Source organism: Tasmannia lanceolata, unplaced genomic scaffold (genome assembly GCF_043159265.1).
Source record: "Tasmannia lanceolata isolate RefF3 unplaced genomic scaffold, GAP_Taslan_0.1 ptg000018l, whole genome shotgun sequence".
NCBI lineage: Eukaryota > Viridiplantae > Streptophyta > Magnoliopsida > Canellales > Winteraceae > Tasmannia > Tasmannia lanceolata.
Window position 1 is genome coordinate 7,839,287 of NW_027518695.1, and position 21,180 is coordinate 7,860,466.

At 38.5% G+C, this 21,180-nt stretch overlaps 2 protein-coding genes and 1 long non-coding RNA gene across 7 annotated transcripts; 1 reads left to right on the forward strand and 2 right to left on the reverse strand.

The window, feature by feature from the left end:
* Positions 1 to 1,169: 1,169 nt before the first annotated feature.
* On the reverse strand, positions 1,170 to 9,927 carry LOC143851313 (organic cation/carnitine transporter 7-like). 4 transcript variants are annotated; one of them, XM_077360694.1, is made up of 6 exons: positions 9,716 to 9,927; positions 7,924 to 8,192; positions 3,927 to 4,164; positions 2,466 to 2,997; positions 2,142 to 2,344; positions 1,170 to 1,537 (listed from the first exon to the last, which is right to left on the reverse strand). In XM_077360694.1, exons 2-6 carry the CDS (start codon positions 8,190 to 8,192, stop codon positions 1,310 to 1,312), a joined length of 1,470 nt encoding a protein of 489 aa, XP_077216809.1. In that variant the 5' UTR covers positions 9,716 to 9,927; the 3' UTR covers positions 1,170 to 1,309. The 4 variants fall into 4 exon arrangements, with proteins under 4 accessions (XP_077216809.1, XP_077216810.1, XP_077216812.1 ...); XM_077360695.1 differs by lacking the exon at positions 9,716 to 9,927 and adding an exon at positions 9,496 to 9,698; XM_077360697.1 differs by lacking the exons at positions 7,924 to 8,192; positions 9,716 to 9,927 and adding exons at positions 4,545 to 4,792; positions 7,892 to 7,907.
* Positions 9,928 to 13,996: 4,069 nt separating this feature from the next.
* Positions 13,997 to 19,555, reverse strand: LOC143850884 (pentatricopeptide repeat-containing protein At5g66631-like). Its single transcript, XM_077360161.1, has 2 exons — positions 16,737 to 19,555; positions 13,997 to 14,463 (listed from the first exon to the last, which is right to left on the reverse strand). The coding sequence occupies exon 1, from the start codon at positions 18,755 to 18,757 to the stop codon at positions 16,772 to 16,774; it is 1,986 nt and encodes a 661-aa protein (XP_077216276.1). The 5' UTR covers positions 18,758 to 19,555; the 3' UTR covers positions 13,997 to 14,463; positions 16,737 to 16,771.
* LOC143850886 (uncharacterized) lies at positions 19,245 to 21,132 on the forward strand. 2 transcript variants are annotated; one of them, XR_013236097.1, is made up of 3 exons: positions 19,245 to 19,694; positions 19,963 to 20,068; positions 20,763 to 21,132. It is a non-coding gene; the product is annotated as an uncharacterized LOC143850886 (long non-coding RNA). The 2 variants fall into 2 exon arrangements; XR_013236096.1 differs by having other exon boundaries at positions 19,350 to 19,694; positions 20,806 to 21,132.
* The last annotated feature ends 48 nt before the right edge of the window (positions 21,133 to 21,180 follow it).

Below are 21,180 nucleotides of genomic sequence, written 5' to 3' on the forward strand. Positions count from 1 at the left end.
CTGCTGATATTTGCAATACCATGTTTTGATAATGATGAGAACTCACCTTGTCTTTTATTATTTAACCAGCTGTCAAAGGATATTATTGTCAGTGTTCAACACAATAGGAACACCGGCCGTTCAACCCAATAGGAACACCATTGTGAGTGTTCAACACAATAGGAACACCGGCCGTTCAACACAATAGGAACACCGGCAACGGATCTTGGCCATCCAACTTTGAGTTATAAAGGGACTACCAGAAGCCATGGATCTTTGTTTTTCCTCACTTGGGATTCCTCTTCGGTATATCTCCTTGCTTCACAACAAACAGTGATGGGACCGGTTTCTCTTCTCCGTGGATTGCATTGATTTAGATCGAAATGAAATTGTTGTGTGCAAGCGGGGATCGGAGAGTTCCATTTATAGATGCTTTTGGGAAGGGATGCAACTCCTCATCGCGTTGATCTCTTTCCCCAAACGTCTCTTCACTTTACATCTTTTCAAAGCACACCCTTTCACAATAAAGGGTTACGTCCTTTCTTTAAAGAGTTAACTAACTAAACGGTCTAGGCTGTTGATCTTGCTCAAGCCACATCCACCGTTAGGATTATTTCCTAACAATTATGATTCCCAGAAAGCCCTCGATAGCCATTTAAAAAGAAAATACAAGGTGAGAATTCCTTATTATCAAAACATAGTACTAAAGTGCAACAAAATCTGAGACTTGGATTTTGAGTCAAAGCGCATTACTCAGTAATGGAAGCATATTATGTAAAAAATAATGCTAAGTTGTTCATGAAACACAGTGATGTTCTTGACCCTCGACCAACACAAAACAGGTATTCCCACACAAACCAGAATATTTGGGAAGGTAAGGATCCTCACAATGTCATGAGAGCAATGGCATCTGCATCACATTTATTTTAAATTAAATAAATTTGTATGTATGAGAGCAATGAGCAAGTAAAGATACTTTTTTTATGTATGAACATATCTAGACATAAAAATAAGAGGAAAGTGTTTCCGAGCTCGAGCTCAAAAACTCATGTGGGCCCACATGTTAGGGGTGATCCAAAGCATTCATTTGAAAGGCCCTTACATGGATAGGGCTGTTACATGGATAGGGTGTGTACCAAAAATCAGGTCGTTAGGATCCTCCTAACCCATCCAAAAGTGGAGGGAAAAAATTGCCAGATACTGTTTGTCCACGGATCTGCCCATATAATTGCATTTATTATATACACAAATCTTTATGCATGTATGCATGCACATCTGTTCATACCTATACAAATACAGATGTGTGTATTGATACATTTCATGCGTTATCTTAGGTTGAACCAACAGTGTCGCTCAGATCACGGCCCTTGGTTTCTAGTGGGAAGAGTGAAACAGAAAGTCCAGAAAGGAAAAGTACAAATTCGAATAGAACAATCGACATAGTTTGATGACAGCCCTGTATCAAACTGACTGCCACAAGAGGGCATAAAATCCCGCCGATTCTTCCCACTGCACTTGCAACTCCAACACCAGTTGCCCTGACTGAGGTAGGGTATACCTATAGAGAAAAATAAAATAAACCCAATAATTACATGACACACAGATAAGAAAATCTCAAGAGAAAGAACATTCAACAATCGAACATTGGAAAGCTTCTTAACACTGGCCTAAGAAACATTGGTAATGTGCATTCTGCAGGCTCATCTGACTACAAAAAAAATGTATCCCATATTTTCCTCAGGGTATAGCATCCTTTCTGAAATTTTATCAGTTTTTCTAAAATTTCACAATATCCACATCTCCATGTCATCAACTGAGCCAAATGGTATTCACAACTTTTTTGTACATAACACTAACCCTATTCATATTTTTGTTGTAGCATATCATAGCCTGTTTTTCAGAATAATGAGTTCAGAGCTTCCTGCATACCTTGCCACTTTCATCTGCCTTAGTTTCTGCTTCTAATGTATTACTACAAAAAATAATAACTAACATAGTTCATAAAAGAATTATAAATTCCATATGAGATAATTGGATATCCTCAAATTACAATCTAGATCCAAGGGCTTAATGAAGGATACAACCAAATTATTACCTGGTAATATGAGAAAATTCTTCAAGGAAGTAACACCAAATGACTTCTAATAAGTTCAAGAACTAACCTCTGGAGCATAAACATATAAAATTGCGAAGATTCCTGTAATACATATGCGTGCTCCAAATAGAAGAGCCGTTGTCATTCCCGCTAGCTGATGGAATGCCAGGGGCAAAATGAATATGCAACCTATAAAAAACATAGTCATCATTGAAAGCTTGCGACCCACCCTGTCCACAACCGCTGCTGATAATAGAAGCCCAGGAATCTCTGGAAACAAGTTCAAGTCAAATGGTGCTTGGCCTTTTTCAGATAAGAGGGGTGGCACGAGGAGGAATGAAAAATTGTCATGAGTTCATGGTGTGAAATGAACATATTTACGCATGCCTACCTCCAAAACTAGTGATAAAAACATCCCTGTAGAGGTTGACATCGTTGGAGTCTTTTGGATGGGAGGAATTTAAGTTACAATGGTTATTCCCATTGCTTAACTCAGATGTCAGCAAGACAAGGCCGTAATATGAAAATGAATTCCCAAAGAACACCACCCATAGGAGGAGAGTTGGTCTGATTAATTTTGGTGAAAAGAGCATAAATAACGAAGTAAAGCCTCCTGTATTGGACTCAATATTCACTGAAGTGGGGGGTTCAGGTCTTTCTATGGCGAGTAGATGAGCTTCTTCAGAAGGAATGCATTTTCCGTCAAGTTTCATTATGTGATCAGAAACAAGAAAGCCAGGAGGGAGACTCATTTGGTTCACTCTAGCTATATTCTCCAATACATGAACTGCATCAGTTGTTCTACCTTTGAGGCATAGGTACCTGGGCGACTCAGGCACAACATGATAAAACAGAAGCAAAACCAGTGACGGTAAAGACGACAGGGCAAGCAACCATCTCCAGCCTAGTGTTGGCATGATGATCTGCAGAGTAACATGGCAGATGAATGATTTCGTCAAAATTATCAGAATATATCTCCAGCTTGAAAATAACTAAATCTAACCCTTTATCATTTTCCAGATGCTGCACATGTGGAATGTGTGAATGGTGATCAGAACTGCTGATCTTGTGGACCACCACATGACCATATGGGATGTCTGGGTCCCATGCTGTATGGAAAATTCTAACCCTTTATCAAGGAGCCTTTTTAGGTGTTACAGAAATTTTTAACTGTTGATTCCAGGCCTTGAAGGTAGATAAATTTTCCACTGTGCGACTAGATGCCCTGTATAATCTTGTGGTGGATAACCAACCCCCTAATGCTCAACGTTTCCAACATGTGCATGGAAGGTCTAAAAAACGACAAAATATCTCATTACTTAAATTATATTAGCATTTTTCCTTATAGAAGTGGCCAAGTAAGCCCCCAATCCATATTATATAAACAAACACAAACAGATGTATTAACCATTCAAAAAAAAAGAAGCACAAAAGGATGCTCTAAAGAAGACAAGAAAAGGAATCCTGAAAATATCCAAAACTTAAGTAGCTGTGGCAAGTAGCAATTATGTAAAACATAAAGTTGTTGAAAAGTTTGTGAGTACATTGCATGCAAGTCACAAAGTACATCTTATGATCTCAGATAAGTTACTTCTAATGATAGTAAATAGGTTATATGCATAGTAAAGAGGCTATATGAACCTACATCAGAAGTATACAAAGATAGAGAATTAATCCCATAGATGAAAGAGGGTTCTAAAATTTAAACTTACAATGTGAAAGTTCCCCAAAACAAGAAGGATATTACTTTTTTTTCAGTCTAACAGGGATCAGTTGAAAAAAGAAAAGAAGCAAGGCAAATAGTATCTAGATGTAAGATGAGTTCAGATGGTGGTTTGATAAATGGCCATACCCATGCCAGTGAAGCCTCCAAAATTGTACCAACTGTCCAGAAAGCCTGAAAAACAACCATCCAAGTGCCTCTATTTGGACCAGGAATAAACTCTAAGAACCATGATGCAAACACATGGCCACCTCCCAACCCAACACCAACCAAACAACGAAAAATAATCAATGAAATATAATTTGGGGCAATAGCGCTTAGAAAACCAGCTCCACCAGTAACTAGTGCTGGAATAAGAAATCCCTTCCTGAAAGTGAGATGGCAGAAATCCATAAAGATAAAGGAGAAACAAAGTTTCAGAAGCATGCTATTACAGAAAGGAAATGTGCAAATAAATGTTATAGTAATAATTAGTACAAGCCACATCAACATATTTTCTTGCACAACGAATAACCAAAAAATATCTGGATAGTCATATCCCAAGCTATCACATGGACGGCCCAAACTAGGCTCAGTTTGCAGTCCCTTTAAGTAAAAACAATAGTAGTTCACCATGAAAATAATTGATACTGCATTCTATAAGTGAAAAAACTCAAAATAAAGTAAAGAATGATAGAATAAACTGAGAATCAGATAAGCTTCCCAGTCCAACTCACTAGGCAGAACGGGCCCATCTCCGCAACCTACCACATAATCCAAGCAGTAGGAGAGGCAGAGACTGCTGAAGTTGACCAAATTGGATTGAGGTCTAGAAAGCAACTCCCAGATCTTTTCGCAACACCTCATGACCAAGTTCAAGTCCATCCGGTGGATGGTTCCACGTTCGCCACATCAATTGAGCCTGCGTCAAGTTCCTCCAACAAAGACGCAATCACGGTCGACACCAGCCCAAGAACAGCAGATGGCCAAAAGAACAAGTTGGAAAGTCACACAACCTGTCAAGTACAATGTGGATGCCAGCTTGAAAAAGATTCTAGCATTGACAAGTGTCTACCAGACATGAAATCCACTAAGTTGTGTCACGCACTTATTCATGCATTGAAACTATGTGACCTGAAGTCCACCAGTCTTATTCATGCACTGGAACTATGTGACCTGAAGTCCACCAGTCTTATTCATGCACTGGAACTAGGGGTGTAAACGGATCGAATTCGGAGCGGATATGGCTATATCCGAATTCGATTACAGTATACACTATCCGAATTCGGATTCGACGGATATTTAATATCTATTACAGAATTCGTATCCGTCGGATATTGTTCGAGTTCGGATATTATCCGTATCCGTTTATCCGGTAAATTCGAACATTTTATTGCAGCACTTTATCTTTTTTCTCCTACTTACTCGAATGAATTTTCCAAACCCTAAAACTAGACCTCTACATTCTCTTCACAAAATTAACTCTCAAACCCTAAAATATATGAGATCCTCTTCTTCTTTTAAAACAAAGGCAGAGAGAGACAGAGGGAGGCGATGGGGATGGGGATGGGGATGATAGTGTTGGTAGTGGTCTTTGGGTTTTTCCTTCATTTTTTTGTATATGATGGAATGGGTTTGGGTTATTTTGATGGAATGAGTTTGGGCTATTTTTGTTTTTATTTTTATTTTTCTAAAAAGAATATTCACTTTTCTTATAGAAACAAAAGATAGTGTGTCATTACTAAAAATAAATATTAATGATATTATTAATAATAAATAAAAAGGATTTACTTCTCGGATTCGGATGTTAAACGGATCGGATATACCATTTACCAGATTCGCATCCGCTAAGAGCCGGATATCTCATAAACGGATTCGGATAATATCCGCTTGAAACGGATTCAGATAATATTCACTTTAAACGGATTGGGATGCGGACGGTAATCGAATTTCCGAATATCCATTTACACCCCTAACTGGAACAAAAAAAAAAATTTGATGAGTTGAGGAAATAATTTTTACAGCACGTCCAGATGAATGACTTGGAATTAGCTAAGGTGTTTCGTCGGGATTGAAGTAGATAGAGCTAAAAGTGTTATTAGTCTGTCATAAAGGAACTATATGACAATTTTGACAAATTTGTTGCCAGTGATCGATTTGTTGGGTAGCCCTATGGATCCAATCGTTAAGTTGTTAGAAGACAATGAGAGTTCTTTGATGATCCAAGGAAATACAGATGACTTCTTGGAAAACTTATCTTTTCAAGTCTGTCACAAAGTAACTATGTGAGAAATTTGACATAAATTTTACAAATTTGTTGTCAGTTATCGATTTGTTGGGTGCCCCTATGGAACCAAACGTTATGTTGTTATAAGACAATGAGAGTTCTTTGATGATCCAAGGAAATACAAATGACTTGTTGGGAAACTTATCTATTTGACTCTTTCTCATCCTACATTGCTTTTGCAGTGACTGTAGTAAGTCAGTTAATGCACTCACCCAGAGTTCCCCATTTGCAAGCAGTGTTACGTATCTTAGAGTATCTTAATGGTGCTCCAGGCAAAGGAATTATTTTTAAGACCAACATCCACTTGAGAAATGAGAATTATTCTCTTGTTGATTGGGTAAGATCTCCCTTTGATAGAAGTCCACTGTTAGGTATTCAACCTCCATTGGAGGTAACTTGACTTGAAGAAGGAAAAAATAAAGCGCAGCTGCTAAATCCAGTGGAGAGGCTGAGTACAAGACAATGGATCGTAGTAACTGTGAGTTAATGTGGTTGAAAACTCTGATGCTTGAGATGAGTTTCATGGTTGAGGAAGCAATAAAGATGTATTATGCTCTGGGTTTTAAACTTGCATTGGCGCGTATTGATGTCAGCTGACATGTGTTGATTTTTGTGGGAACCAAAACTCAGAGTAAATCCTGACCGAGGCCTGAAGTTTGATTCCTTATATGCCCCACATAACCAAGAAACCTCACATATCTACAGAATATCAATGCCCAATCCATCAATAAGATGTCAGTTGAAAAGCAAATTAAAGAAATGGAATGATCTCCAGCTTTCAAATCATTTGAAATATCGATATTTAGAATGACTCAACATGTGAAATATCTATTAGAATGAACCTTTACCATTCTAGCCATGCGTGACAACACATGTCTCTGAGTTTTTTATCTTGTTGTACCATTATAGATGGTTTTCTTGATTATGTGATGGTTTCTAAGCGTATATTTTTGCTTTTCTAGGATTTCCTGAAGCTTTTCTAGGATTTTCCTATAAGCTTACATAATTTTTCTAAGATTTATCTTGACTTTTATAAACTTCCAAGAAGTACATTCACTTCCATTGGGACCAAGGTCTCAAGTAAACACATATCTATTCCATATGTGAAGTCCAAAGATTAGCTACGAGACATCTTCACTAAAGGCTCTCGGTCTTGATAGTTTCAGAGCATTTTTGTCAAGTTGGGCATTGGAGACATTTATTTTTATTTTTGTTTTGAGAAACAGGCCTTTTGACATTATAGACATGAAAGAAATTTTTTCTCTAGCTTGAAGGTGAGTGTTGAAGTTTATTCTTATTATCTTCATAGTGGTTATTAGTATGTATAATGGTAGAACATGCCTTCTTTTCATTTTTTTTTTTAATTTATTGATGACATTCGTGTAATCTTCATAAATTGTGTTGAATAAATGTGAGGAGAAAAGGTGTGAGCTAGTGGTATGCTTCATTTTTAACCTCACGAGTCACGACTTCAATTCTCTCTCTTGTTCTTTTATTTCATCTTTTCTTCCACTTTTTTCTCAAATCCTATCGCTTTCATAACAAAAGTAAATGTGGTTAAGACTCTCTCCAAAAACAAAGAAAATGGAAAATGCACAAAACAAGTGAAGGCTAAATATTTACAATATTTCACCTCCAACATAGAACAAGATAGTTCTTCAAGGTTTAGATTAATTCTTTCATAAAACCTTAGTTAAAATATGATAGTTGAAATATTTCCTTTAATGTAAGTGGGACGTATGGATCTGATAAAAATTAAAAAATATATATATATAAATAAACACAAGATAAATGCATACATTTACATACATAAGTATTTATTTCATACAAAGAAGTTTGAAGAAACTGAAAAAGGCCTGCCTTCGTCCATGGTTATCTGAAATTATGCCCCATGAGTATGCTCCAACTAGCATGCCAACAAAAACAACACTGGTGATGAGGCTCTCTTCTTGAGAAGAAAGGCCCCATTCAGACTGAACTGCTGGTCCTACAAAAGAAAGAAGCATCATTTCCATTGCTTCTCCAATCCAACTCATCCCAGCATAAGCAAGCACGAGGGCTTGGAAGTTCCCAAACCCCATGGCAATAAGTGCTTCATCCAAAGTATACATTGGCCTCTCATTTTCCATCTGCAAAACCAAACAAAGAAAAAAGATCATGGCCTTCCCATGCTATTAATAGCTTCGTAGTCACAGAGCTCACTCTTTGGGAATTTCCTCGCACCCACCCCAAACATAAACCACCACCAAAGCCACAGAGAAATCAGAATTTCGGGAACATAATTAGAAAACAATAAATAAAATAAGGTTTGATCTAATTTGGATTGAAACCATTATGCAGCAATGTTCCACCCTTTGAGAAAGAACTCTTGGTTTCTAATTAACCATTTCGTTGCTGGAGCAGACGAGATGTAGTTCCCTACAATAATGGCTACCCTGTATTCTCTAACAGGCTTCAACTACTATGGTGTCAACTTTGAGTTTACTCTGATCAATATAATTCAGTTTATATTCTCATCTATGTTCTTGCCTTATCACATGATAGACATCAGTTTTTTTTTTTTTTTTTGAAGTTAACAGAATTTTCTAAATGCAAAAGAGCGGGACATGATAGACATCAGCTGGTCTGTACAAATCAAATAAGCAGAGACATTCTATTTCCAATTTGTGATTAAACAAGAACTGCATCAAAAAGCTAAAACGACGTAGCATGAACATTTTAATTTCAGGATCAATGATCATCTTCATTTTCAATCTCCTATTCTCTATGTCTAAGTAATGATTTTTTTATTTTTTGAGAATGCAATAAAGATGTTGCAGTTATTATATAGGGTTCCCTCATGTCTCAAGGGCTTGTATGTCATCCTCTACTAATATTTTAGTGTTCAAACTGGTTTGGGTATGTTCTCATCCCTGTCCATTGTACAATTGATTCTTGTGTAAGTAGGGTAAACTGTATTATTATGTACTGTGATGTTGCATTATAGGTGCCTATGCTTTACCATATCCCACTTGCTATCATATCATAAATAAATGAATGAAGTGTAAAGGCTATAAATTATAGACAATAGAATTGAAGTAAAATACTTAAATTAGAAAAGAACAACAATTACAGAAAAAAAATGAAGAAACAACTCCTGAGTAAGACGACCATAAAAAAGACAATCATACACAGAAACCTGGACTAAAATAAACTGATTGACAAGGAATGCTTCCAGGTTGAGATGAAGAAGAAAACATTATGGAAGTTATAAATGAAGAAAAGAAAAACAACCGCAGATGAAATACAAGATACCCACACATACAATTTAAGCAATTGAATATGGACAATTACAAATTAAACATTTACATAAATAAATAGAGGAAAGTGTTACTGAGCGATAGCTTATCTAAGCTTATCTAAGCTATAGCTCAGAAACACATGTGGCCCCACATTTTTTGGGGGATCCAAAGCATCATTTGGAAGGCCCTTCCATAAAAAGTATCCAATTCAGAGCAATGAAAACTCAAACAAAGAATAGAGCTCGAACAATTTGAACCAGATGCATAAATCAGAGATAGATCAGATGAAATTGCAATGAGAACATGAGGGAATTGAAATGATATTCGAATTGGAAATCGTAAGAAAATGAAAGACAGAGAGGGACACTAACCTTGGGAAGATTGGAGTGAGTGATTAAGTAGATGAAAAAGTTTGTATGGTATAATACTGAAATAATATGAGGTTTTGCAGAAGAAAAGCCCCACTTGTTAAACGACAAACAGCAGGCTAATTTTTAAAAGATCCCACACGTCACTCCTCCTTTTTAAAAGGAAAATGATATATTCTTCCTGTTTTTCTTCACCAGGCCACGACCAACTGTAGTGTAGAAGAGGAGTCTGCGAATATATGAATGTGTTAGGTACCTAAAATATTCAAAGCACTAGAGCTAATGGTGCCTTTAAACCTGTCTCATATCAGGATGGGTCCCACCTAGTCCCACCCTAATCAGGACCGTAAATGCTGCAGTTGTGGGCCCAAGTGGGGTTATCCGATCCACCGACATGGCCCACGTGCCAAACAACAGATGTAACTGTAATTGTAAATTCGTTTACACGAAGAACTCGGGGTAGAAAACAAAAAAGTAAGCTTATGAGTTAACTTACTCATTCTACTTGTCAACCTTTATGGCATGCTCCTTATATTGACAATTATTTAACTATAAACATCCCAACTGAATTGGAAACTTTGCTCATTAAGATTGTTTCTCTAAATTTAACTCCCATTAACTAATCAGGCTATTTTTACCACGCATTCGTGAAAAGCTACTACAATTTGAACCGGAAATCATACACAGGGTCTCTTCTTTTATGGTTTAAAGACAGATAGAAGTGCAGGGTCTTTTCTTTATGCTTCTTTTTCTGTTCCCTGCACCCAACACTTCTGCAGTTCTGCGATCTGTTTAGTGTTGTGAACTGTGTTGAATCTAGTTTGTTTCTGAGCCCCTTAAAGCTTCAAGGGCTCTTTGTAGTGGTATTTCTGTATTTGGGGAAAAAAAATAGTTTTATACGCATAGATTAAGACTGTATGAGTAATGAGGGTGCTAAAAGCATTTGCCATTTTGTTTTCTTCATTGTTGAAAACTTGCTTATCAATGCTTGACGCAAACGAGACTGTTCAAAAATTTTGTGAGATTAAGAAAAAGGAAAAAGAAAAGCATGATTATGATCCAATAACCTGTGATTTTGAAGGATTGTTTACCAAACTAGTGTTTAAAAAGGTGGATGTGATGCAGAATGCGGCCAAGAAAAATCGTTGTCGACTCGGTGAGGACGCAGCCAAGAAAGTGGTGTACGCGGTTGATGCGGTCATAACTTGGGAGATTCAAAGGAGGCAAAAGGCAGAATGCGGATGTAGTGCAACGCAAAACGCGGCCAAGGCAAAAAAGAGTCAACTCGGGCAAGTTCCTTGTCAAACATGAAAATAAATCCTATATGGCCTAAATCGAGTGAGGTCATGCACTCATGCCCCATCCTTGCTGAAATTGCTACATTTCCAGAGTTTAATAGCTGGTGCAATTCATGTTACAAAATGAAGATTACTTCCATCTAAAAGAAGGGTTCACAGGGGCCTAATTTGGGCCACCATGCCGAAAGTTGCCCAAACTGGGCCTTTCCTATGAATCAAAGCCCTAGGAAGATAGGGATTTTACATAGGGTCTGATCAAACCCAATTGGGCGAACAAAACTTGGCTGCGCAACGTTGCGCAGGAGCCCTAAAATAAAGAGGAAACAGGAGGTGTGGAAATATTAAACATGGGGCGTGAAAAATATCAGACAATGGAATTGATATTGCCAATTTGCCACACCCCCTGCTGTATTTTAATGCGTTGGGCAGGAACCTCCTGCGCAACGTCGCGTAGCCAAGTTTTTTTCAAATCGGGCTATGTCTTGTATGCTAACATAGCTACATTTTCCTTCCCAAATTTATCAAATAAAGACCACTCCCATCTACGGAAGCACTTGGGCCATACTAAATGGTCCATCCGGCCCAGAGCACTTGGGCCACATATGACGAGATTTTATATGGTGTAAGCAGTGGGCCAGTGGCGGAGCCAAGATTTATACACAAGGGGGGTAGGTTATACATCCCTGGGGAGGCATTATACATAATGGGGGCAGGTTATGCATAAGGCTGGGCCCAATTGAGTTGGGCCTATTAAGGAGTTTGGCCCAACTCAAGAGGGGCAGCTGCCCCTTATGATACGGGTACCTCCGCCCTGGGTGTAAGAACTTATAATCCCATATTTTTCAAAAAGTACTCCACAGTGTAGGATGATCCAAACCGTTAATGAGATAAGCCACGACGTAAATAGGTTTTGCCCCAAAAATCAATTCCATTGGATGACCCTAGCCATCTGATCTATAGAGGTTTCTATAATATGCAGTTCCTCTATGGATCGGAGGGTTGGGATCATCCTATAGGAATGATTTTTTGGGAACAACCTAGTTGCTTTGTGGCTCATCTCATAGACGGTTTGGATCATCCTACACTGCGGTCCGTACAGTACTTTTTTAAAAATACGGGATTATAAGGGGTACAACTTGCACCGTATAAAAACCCATATGGGACCCTGCCCCTATAAATAAAGAGAATTTATATAATGGGTGGCCGTGAAAACACTTGAAGTCTAAAAAAAGAAAGTACGGCCCACCTTTTTTTTTATGATCCAAACTGTTCATCCGTATGGGCACAACGTAAATAGGTTGTGCCTCAAAAATCATTTCCATAGGCTGATCTAACCCTCCGATCTGTAGAAGATTCCATAAATGATTTTTGGAAATCTCCATTTTCAGATCGGAGGGTTAGGATTATCCAATGGAAATGAAATATGTTGTGCCCAAACAGATGAACGGTTTGGATCATAAAAACAAAGTGGGCCGTACCTACTTTTTGTTTTAGACTTCACGTGTTTTCACTGCCACCCATCATATAGATTCTCATAAATATGTTAGGCTCGATGAGAATTTCTTGCTAAAGGTAGGGGCAAAAAGGTCAAAAAAATTTGGACCATTTCTCGATTTGTGCGTGTCATCCTTGCGCACCTTTTGGGTTGCGTTATATAACATGCTATAAAATCATTTGAAAATCCGATGTGGGACTATCTTGAGGCACTTCTCTTTTGATTTTTATTACGTAAGTGGGGGATCGAACCTGCGACCTCATGAGACGCTCTCTCTCCTCCCATGTTTCCCACGTGCAAGTAGAGAGAGGCATGTGGATGGAGGGCATCTACGTCCGGATGGACAAATTAAATGGGGGTCCCACAAGGGTTTTTTTGTGCCCTAATCAGAACCGTTGATCTCTATGGGACTATGCTAAACGGGCACCGCATAAGTAAAGATTAAGTCTAAACGAGATTTTATATGTTGAGGAATTATGTTCACCCCCGATCAAATGGCAAAAATATAACATATATGTCTGATCATCTAAACCATTCAGTTGTTTGGATCTTCAATTGATTGGCCATAAGCTAAAAGCCATCTATATCGGACAATCCTAACCATTTGATCTCTAGTATTTGAATGGTTAGGATCATTAGAAAAACAAGGGCTCGACACATAAATCATCTTCTTACTGTGATTGAGCTTTCACTGGTTTCACTTGTGGCATGTAGAGGTGTGATCTGATCCGTCGATCCCAAACCCGGCCTATTTTTGTCGACCCCACTTTGATCGGATGATCATGACACCTTGATCCATCAAGTCTTCTTTAAGGTTCTGCCAAGAAAAGATGGATCTTTTTGTAGCCCTTTATCTTAAGACCATTAGCTCTTCATTCTTTATTTTCAAAAAAAACAAGGGGAAATGATATTTTCCCCACGGATAAAATCCACCCCCATTAAGGCCTTAACGTTATTAGTTAAGTTTTAAAGGCAAATAAAAACGTTGAAGGGGTGAATTTATCCTCAAGCAGTAGACCATTTTCATAGAAACCGTTTTGGGCGGGGGGATCATTTCCCAAGGGAAAAAAACATGCGAAACACGAAAATTGATTGGTAGCCTATTGCCTACCCAAGCAAATGCGTATTCTATCTCGGCATGTTCGGCAACACTTCTCATTCTCGCCTAAAGAATCAGGCGGAAACAGAGTGATGAGAAACTCTAGAAACGGTTATTTATCACTTCAAGGAATCCTATTTTTCAGTCGAAAAAGTAGCAGAAATTTTGGAAACGAACCTTATTAGGTCACGCAGCCGAACAAGATTTTTGAGATTTTTTTGGCTTTTGTCATTCTCCACCCTAAAAAAGGGAAAATCCCGTGAAGGAATAGTTGCCAACCGCTTTTTTTTCTTCTCCCACATGTTATCAGTGTATTCATTCATAAACGGTATGTTTTTATTTTAGCAACAAAATTGCTAAGAAACGATGCAAATCACACAAGAAACACAAGATTTACTTAATTTGGCAGTGTGCCTTCGTCCACAAGAAAAGATTTTCACTATTGCGGTCTAGGGTTACAAATTCTCTTGGCTAAGAAATACAAAGAAGAAGAAAACTCAAACCCGTAACTCTAACATATGGCTTATATATCAATGCCAATACATGAAGAAATTTACCAAAATACCCTTTAGAGGAAATCCGAAAATTAAAATTTTCTTCTGGGGCACTGCCCCCGGCACCGCTAGTGAGCTAAGCACATAGCTCAACCCACATGTGCATCGCGCACATTAATCTATCAGGGGCATGTAAAATGCCAGAATAGAAAACATTTACGCAACTTGTATGAAGTATATATCTGCCTCAATGTCAAGAAAGCACCCACACCCATTCTGCTCAATGTGCTCCCACAGCAGAAAGATAAGATGACAAGCTCATAAGGAAATTCTACCACAGCTTCATAATCACCTAGCAACACCAGCTGTGATTGAAAAACAAAGGGCAGGATGAGTTGTGCTATGAATATCAAAGTAAAGAAAGAAAATATTAATTCCAAATGACAGATGATAATTTTATGCCAAATATCTTCCATGAACCTTCTAAAATGGTGATGGAAGCCACAAGTTAAACTGAAACGTTGATTAGATTTGATCCATGTACAGTGGGGTAAGGTGAATAAAATGCCAAATATCTTCCATGAACCTTCTAAAATGCCTCTTAAACGAACTAGTTTAAGAGGCACTCAAAGATCACAAAGTCGAAAAAACTCCACATCAATCGTACCAGTTTTTATTTTGACGACCAAACATGCCATGGTACCAGTCTCAAGTGTATTTCAATTTGACAACCATGGTTTTAAATTTCGGGTTTTGGACAACCCTGAAACCAAAATTGAGGATACCCGAAACGTTACATTATTTCGACCGAAATTTTGCTTTTTCTGAAATTTCATCCGCAAAATTTTGTCGGAAATTTAAGGAAATTCACCAAAAATCTCATTTTTTAATTATTTAATATTTACCTGAAATTTCGACCGAAATACCGAAATACCGAAATTTGTATGGAATAAAATATTAATATTATTGGTTTAGTCAGATTTCAGCTGAAATTTCTGTTTCGGAAGGTTTCGGTGATTCCGAAACTGAAATTTGAAACCATGTTGACAACCCAGCTAGATAGACCAAAATAAAGAAGACAAGCAGTTAATTAGAACCAGTAAACAACTCTGATCACAGTCAACAAACAGGACTTGCAAACTCATCACTCCATTAAATTTCGAATGACACTATACCAAAAACTTCTCACAATAACAAAATACTGATAAGTGCAATTGATTGATTTGCAACTTCAGAAAACAGGTTAGAAATTGCATGTTTAACGCTTGCTTCAAAATCGAAGCAATAGTACTTGTCTCAATCTGAGAACCGAGCTAACTGGACCGCTGGAGGAACAATAGTTAATTACAACCAGTCAAACAACTCTGAGTAAAGGTGGAAAACAAGGAAGTCCAAACACAACAACTCAACTCCACTAAGCCTTTGTCCCAAACTAGTTGGGGTCGGATGAATCCTTTAGAAAATTTTCATGAAGAAGGTGAAAGGATCTACCCGGCTCAAATCGACCAACTCTATTCCTGACACTAGTTGGGTTCATCTAGATGGATCATTTTCTTCCATTCTATCCTATCCAAGTCCAAACACAACACTCGATTAAATTTTGAACGACATTAAATTGAAATTTCCCATTAAAACAAAATATTATCCATGCAATAGCTTGATCCGACTCCCTTCCAACCCATATTGTCAGTAATCAAATTGAGAAAATCCCCTCAATTTGTGATTGTTTGTGGAGAAGATGACCAAGACAATGAAGGCCCTGCCTAAAAGCCTCCACCTCAGCCCAACCATTCTAGTTCACTTTAGTTTTTATCAGTACAGAGACACTCATTTCAAATTGAAAGATGCAATTTAAAAGGAAGAAGAACACTAACAGTAAATAATAATGAGTAACATCCCAACTTAATATTTGACATAAAAAACCTGAGATTAGCAAGTCAGTTTCCTACCCATGAACATGATGAACAGATGAGGAAGAGCTCTAATCCCATAGCACATAGCAACCCGAACTATCCTAAGCTCACCCTACAATCAGGCTTAAGAGTACAGTATAAGTATATAAACTATAAATGAAGATGAGATTTGCCAAATCATCCTAGCTTAGAACAACTATTATCCAGTTGTGGCAAAGGCATGACAATGATAAGGCAATGCCAAATTCTATGAAAGTCAATATCGCTAGTTCAGCAATTCCCTATTTAATAGATTTACAAGACTTTAACCCATAAATCCAAGGATTATTTTTCTGGGTGTCACATTAGTCTAGAACTATTTATGTTGCGTTTTTAAGGGTTTGATAGAACGAAGATAACTCTGAAAGATCCAGATGCAGCTCCCATTCTACATCGGTGTGGTTCATCATACAACTAAAAAGGTAAAGAAACACAGACAAGTTCTATCATTCACAGAATATGCTAATAAACTTTAACAATCTAAAGCTTTAAACCACAAGGGGGCAATGTTGAAAATCATTGAGCAAATGTAATTTTCAAGCATTTGATATTGAATGCAATAATAGACAATCAAACAATAGAAACTTAGCATAATAGACAGAGAACTCAGAGAATTAAAAAGAGACTTGACATGAAAAATAAAGAAAATTCAGGAATTATGACAAATGAAGCGCATTGGACCTTACCCATTTAAGTTCTCCAAAAGTCTAGTGCATTAACTCTAACCGCCATTCTCCAAGAAACTGCTCGAATAAATATTGAAAACTCGCATTAGATCTGTAGAGCTCACAGTCCATATGTGTCCAAGCAATGCAACTGGTAACACGTCTTTAACTTCCTCAGTTCTCTCCTCAACACTAGCAGCCTCTCTCAACTTCCCTTCCTTCCAAAGACTCTTCACAAGCAATGCCTTTGTCGTAGCATCTGGAAACAAATTTGAATTCCTCATATCCTCAAAAACCCGCAATGCAAGAGCCGCTCTCTCGCGCTTGCAATAAGCACGGATAAGGATCTGAAACATATAAGCATCAGGTTCCGTACCACTTTGTCGAACCATTCCAAATAACTGTTGAACCGTCCTCAAATCCCCTTCAAGTGCGAAATACTGCATCAACCCAGAAAATGTCTGAATATCAGGACAAATACCCGACAACACCATCTCTTCAAGTAAATTCATGGCCTCCGATGCGCGCTTACATTTGACAAAAGTGCGCAAGAGAGAAGAATATAACAACCCGTAATTGGATTTTGACACCGATCCAAAAACCGACTCAACATCACGAAAAAACCCCAGAGCCGCATCGGCTTTCTTCGAGACACCATACGAATCCACAACCAATCTTACAGTGCTGAATGATAACTGAATTCCCTCCCGCTTGACCTTGGCTACAAGCCTATCGACCAATTCAACATGCCCATGGCGTGCTAGAATGGTGATCATCCTTGATACAGTGAAGACATCGTGGGTGAATCCTCCGGGCTGATAAGCAACCCAACAGAAGAACTCCCATGCCGTTTCCGGTCTCTTGAAAGCTCTCAAAAGCTTGCAAACAAGCCTAGTCGTCCACACGAACTTTGCATCCCCCAATTTTGTGACCTCACTCAGGTTCCAATCACTCAATGCGCTAGCCAATGCATTTGGATCCAACCATGGCTTCAACTGACTCCCATTTCGATCTCCTCCACCATCATCACCATCTTCTTCTTCCTCATCATCGTCGCTGCAATTTAAACAAAACCCTAGACTCCCAATTCTCTCATCAGGCGAAAATTCCCGACCAAACTCCTCTGCTTCTGCAACAAACCCTGCTTCCCGAAGTCGAGCCAAGGATGACCTCATTGTGCTACTTGGCAAAATTCCATCAATCTGCATTTCCTTAACCAGCGTCTTAACCACATCGAACCGTTCGATCTCCGAAAAGCCCTCAGCTAGCACTGAGTACTGTTTTGACGTGCGTCGGATCCTCATTGATGGTAACCGCTCAAAAACCTCCAATGCTGCCTCCAATCTCCCATACATTGCCAAATGCTCAATCACAACAGTGTAAGTCCTTGAATTAGGGTTCGCTCCCTCGTCGATCATCTGCGAGAATATCCTCACCGCTTCTGGATTCTTCCCCTTTTTCGCATAAAGATCCATGAGAACATTGTAGGATTCCGTACAAGGATGTTTTCTACCGGGGACTGCAACACGCATCTCATTCCAAGCACGGAGAGTGGAATCTATGTCTCCGGCCGCGGCATGCCAGCGGATGAGATCCATGGAGCTTGGGGGGAGGGTGTTGGGGTATTCACCGGAATTCATGGAATGGAGAATTGTTTGGAGATCAGAGCGACGGCCAGACAAAGCAAGGATCTTGGCCATGGCGTGGAGGGTGTTTTGGGAATGGGAGAAATTGGGGATGGTTTTTAGGGTTTGAAAAAGGGAGAGGGCGGAGTCGGGGGAAGGAGCAGAACGGAGAGCGTGGGTAGCGATGAAGGAGTCAATGAGGAGGAGTTGGTTGGCAGAGAGAGGAGGGCGAGATGGGTTGGAGCGAAGGCGGAATCGGATGGTATCGATGAGTCGGGCTCGGTGGAGGTAGCGGGCAACGCGGTTGGGTTTGGTTTCGAGAGGAGGAGAGGGAGGAGGTGGAGGATGAGGATCAGTGAGTCTAGTAGGTGGATACAAGAAGGGAATTTGTTTCTTGAGGAGAATGTTCTTCTTCATCTCTGACAGTATGATATATGAACTAGCAAAGAGGAGATGATAAAAAAATCAGGTTAATACTCAGGGAAAAAAAGGTTTAGTAGCCATCCAATTCAACTAAAGTAGGGCAAATAGAAGCAGTTTAATTGCAAAAGTGTGATGGGTATCAGGCAAGAAGTTATTTTTATCAATAAGATGGTAAAAAGGGGTTAAGTAGCATCCAATTCAATGGATCATAATCTGCAGGGAGCTTTCTTTGATCAATCATTTCTTTTTCTTCCTTTTCTTCTTCTTCTTCTTGTGCAGAGAGGGAAAATTTTCGGAAACCCCAATTCAAATTCAGGAGTTTTGGGAAGAACCCATTTGAGAAACGGTGCCCTAATCGAGAAATGAAGCTCATTTTTTTGGGAGTCTGAGAGAGTTATGTGAATGATCGATTGTGCTAGAAAAATGCTATTTTTTTTTTACTTTTATGATAATTCTTGGGATTCATGAGGGTAAAGAGAACGATCCCACATTCTATAGTGCTGTGAAAAAAGAGATTTGAAGCATGAATCGGACAGAGATCGAACGCTTCTGGATGCTTGTCATGAGTAACGAATTAACGACGCAACAAATTACCAGGATCATATATTTTGGTGGTGGCCCACTGTTTCATTCTACTGGTTAAGCTTCAAGGAAATTATTTTCTTGATGGTCATTACCCATTCCACTTCTCAGTCATCCTATCCTGTGCGGAATCCTCTGAGCTGTGGTGGTGCCACGTGGCACCCCATCTGTATCCACGGAATTTCAAAAGAATTTTTACTTTCCTATGTTGAGAAGTCGGAATTCCAAAAGCTTGGAGAAGATAGCGCATATCTTCCTAAAATCTCTCCCTAAAGAAGATGGATTTAGACATGTTCATCTAGCAGTCCAGGTTTTCATAATATGGAAGAAAAGTAAGGGAGAATCTCTGGTATGTTTCTTCCATGAAATCTTTATTTTTGCATACAACATCATGTCTCCCACCATGACTAAAGGAGTTTGGAGATACCTTGCTCTTTTGAGCCCTTCAAAAAAATTTTAGCTCTTTCTTTTGATGAATCTGAATATTAGACATGATTACAATGAAAATAAAAAGATATGATTAAACTATGGTAACTGTCTTTTTCCTCTCATATTATTATGAGTAGTTACCTAAAGCTAGAGTTACTGATTTCATGTATTTTTTGTTTTTTTCATAGGTTATGAGCTTAGAGCTATGGACTTGCATTCCTATGCTTTACATATTCAAGGGAGGAAACTTATTAGGAGTGGTTTCACCAATTTACTACTTTTCCTAATGCCGAGGTTAGGGATATTTTATATTTCTGATGTTATTTGGGTTTGGCTTATATAGTTTGCTTGAGGAACTGTACATCAATTTTATATGGCTACTTTATTTCATAACATGATTATATCAGTTCCCACAGTGCAATATTTTCAGGATTATGTTGACATGATCTGGAAAATTACGATTGCTCATTTGAGTTGTAAAAGTTTGAACAAGGCATGAAATATTGAGAAAGAGAGACGGATGTTTTTGTTGACCTGATCTCAATGTACTTTTTACATGTTAATCTATTTCTGTCAACGATTTGTTGAACTGCTTATTTGTTCCTTGGTTTTTTAATTTATAATTTTTATTTAACCATTCGTCATGGAAATTTTCTGTTAGCATGGTGAATGTAATATCATTTTATGGGCATTTAGTTTAAGGCTAATGCCATTTTCTTGGCAGTGGATGCTGGTCTTCTTAAAAACTTTAAAAATTTGTTGAGTAGAGTATTTTTTTCATAAAGGTTTTAGATTGATACTTGGATTGCTTAGATAACTTTAGTTTTAGATAGAATATGTTTTTCTTTTAATACTATGGGATAGTTGGATCCTTTCTCTCCTTCAATTTGAAGGATACAGCATTTTAGATTGCTATGATAGTTCCCTCAATTGCTCTTCACAAGTTTTCGTGATTACCATTTTTAACATCTCATGTTGAATCCAATAGGCCGTTTTTTGAATTGCATGTTTCTTTGATATGGGCTCTTCAGTTAAGTATAGAGGAGCCTCCATGGTACTTGGAGAAGATTTTGAGTCTTCAACCGCACCATGGTCAGAAACCATTTCCACTTTTCCACCTCTCCCATCGAAGCACAAAGCCACAGATTCCGAAACTGAATCTGAGATGCGGGCTGATCAGAAACGAGAAACGACCCCGGGTCGATGCCATGCCGGAAATAGCTTCCGATGAGCTTGTGGGTGAGAATTCAGTGCAATGACAGTGCGAAAACCTTTGTACAGGAGCAATGTGTCTTTTTTTTGGTAGATAATCTGGGATTAAACATCTATCTTAATGTTAAAAAGACCACTCCACAGCAGTCTCCAAGTCCTCATTAATCGTAGAATTCAGAAGGTAACAAGAGATA

Bases quoted from the DNA above. Each gene is read 5' to 3' on its own strand.
- LOC143851313 (XM_077360694.1), bottom strand. From the start codon at position 8,192: ATGGAAAATGAGAGGCCAATGTATACTTTGGATGAAGCACTTATTGCC. The intron at 4,165-7,923 runs GCAGGCCTTTTT...TCTCACTTTCAG, and splicing joins TCAGATAACCATGGACGAAG to GAAGGGATTTCTTATTCCAG. The intron at 2,345-2,465 runs GTAGGCATGCGT...ACTTGTTTCCAG, and splicing joins TTTTATCACTAGTTTTGGAG to AGATTCCTGGGCTTCTATTA.
- LOC143850884 (XM_077360161.1), bottom strand. From the start codon at position 18,757: ATGAAGAAGAACATTCTCCTCAAGAAACAAATTCCCTTCTTGTATCCA.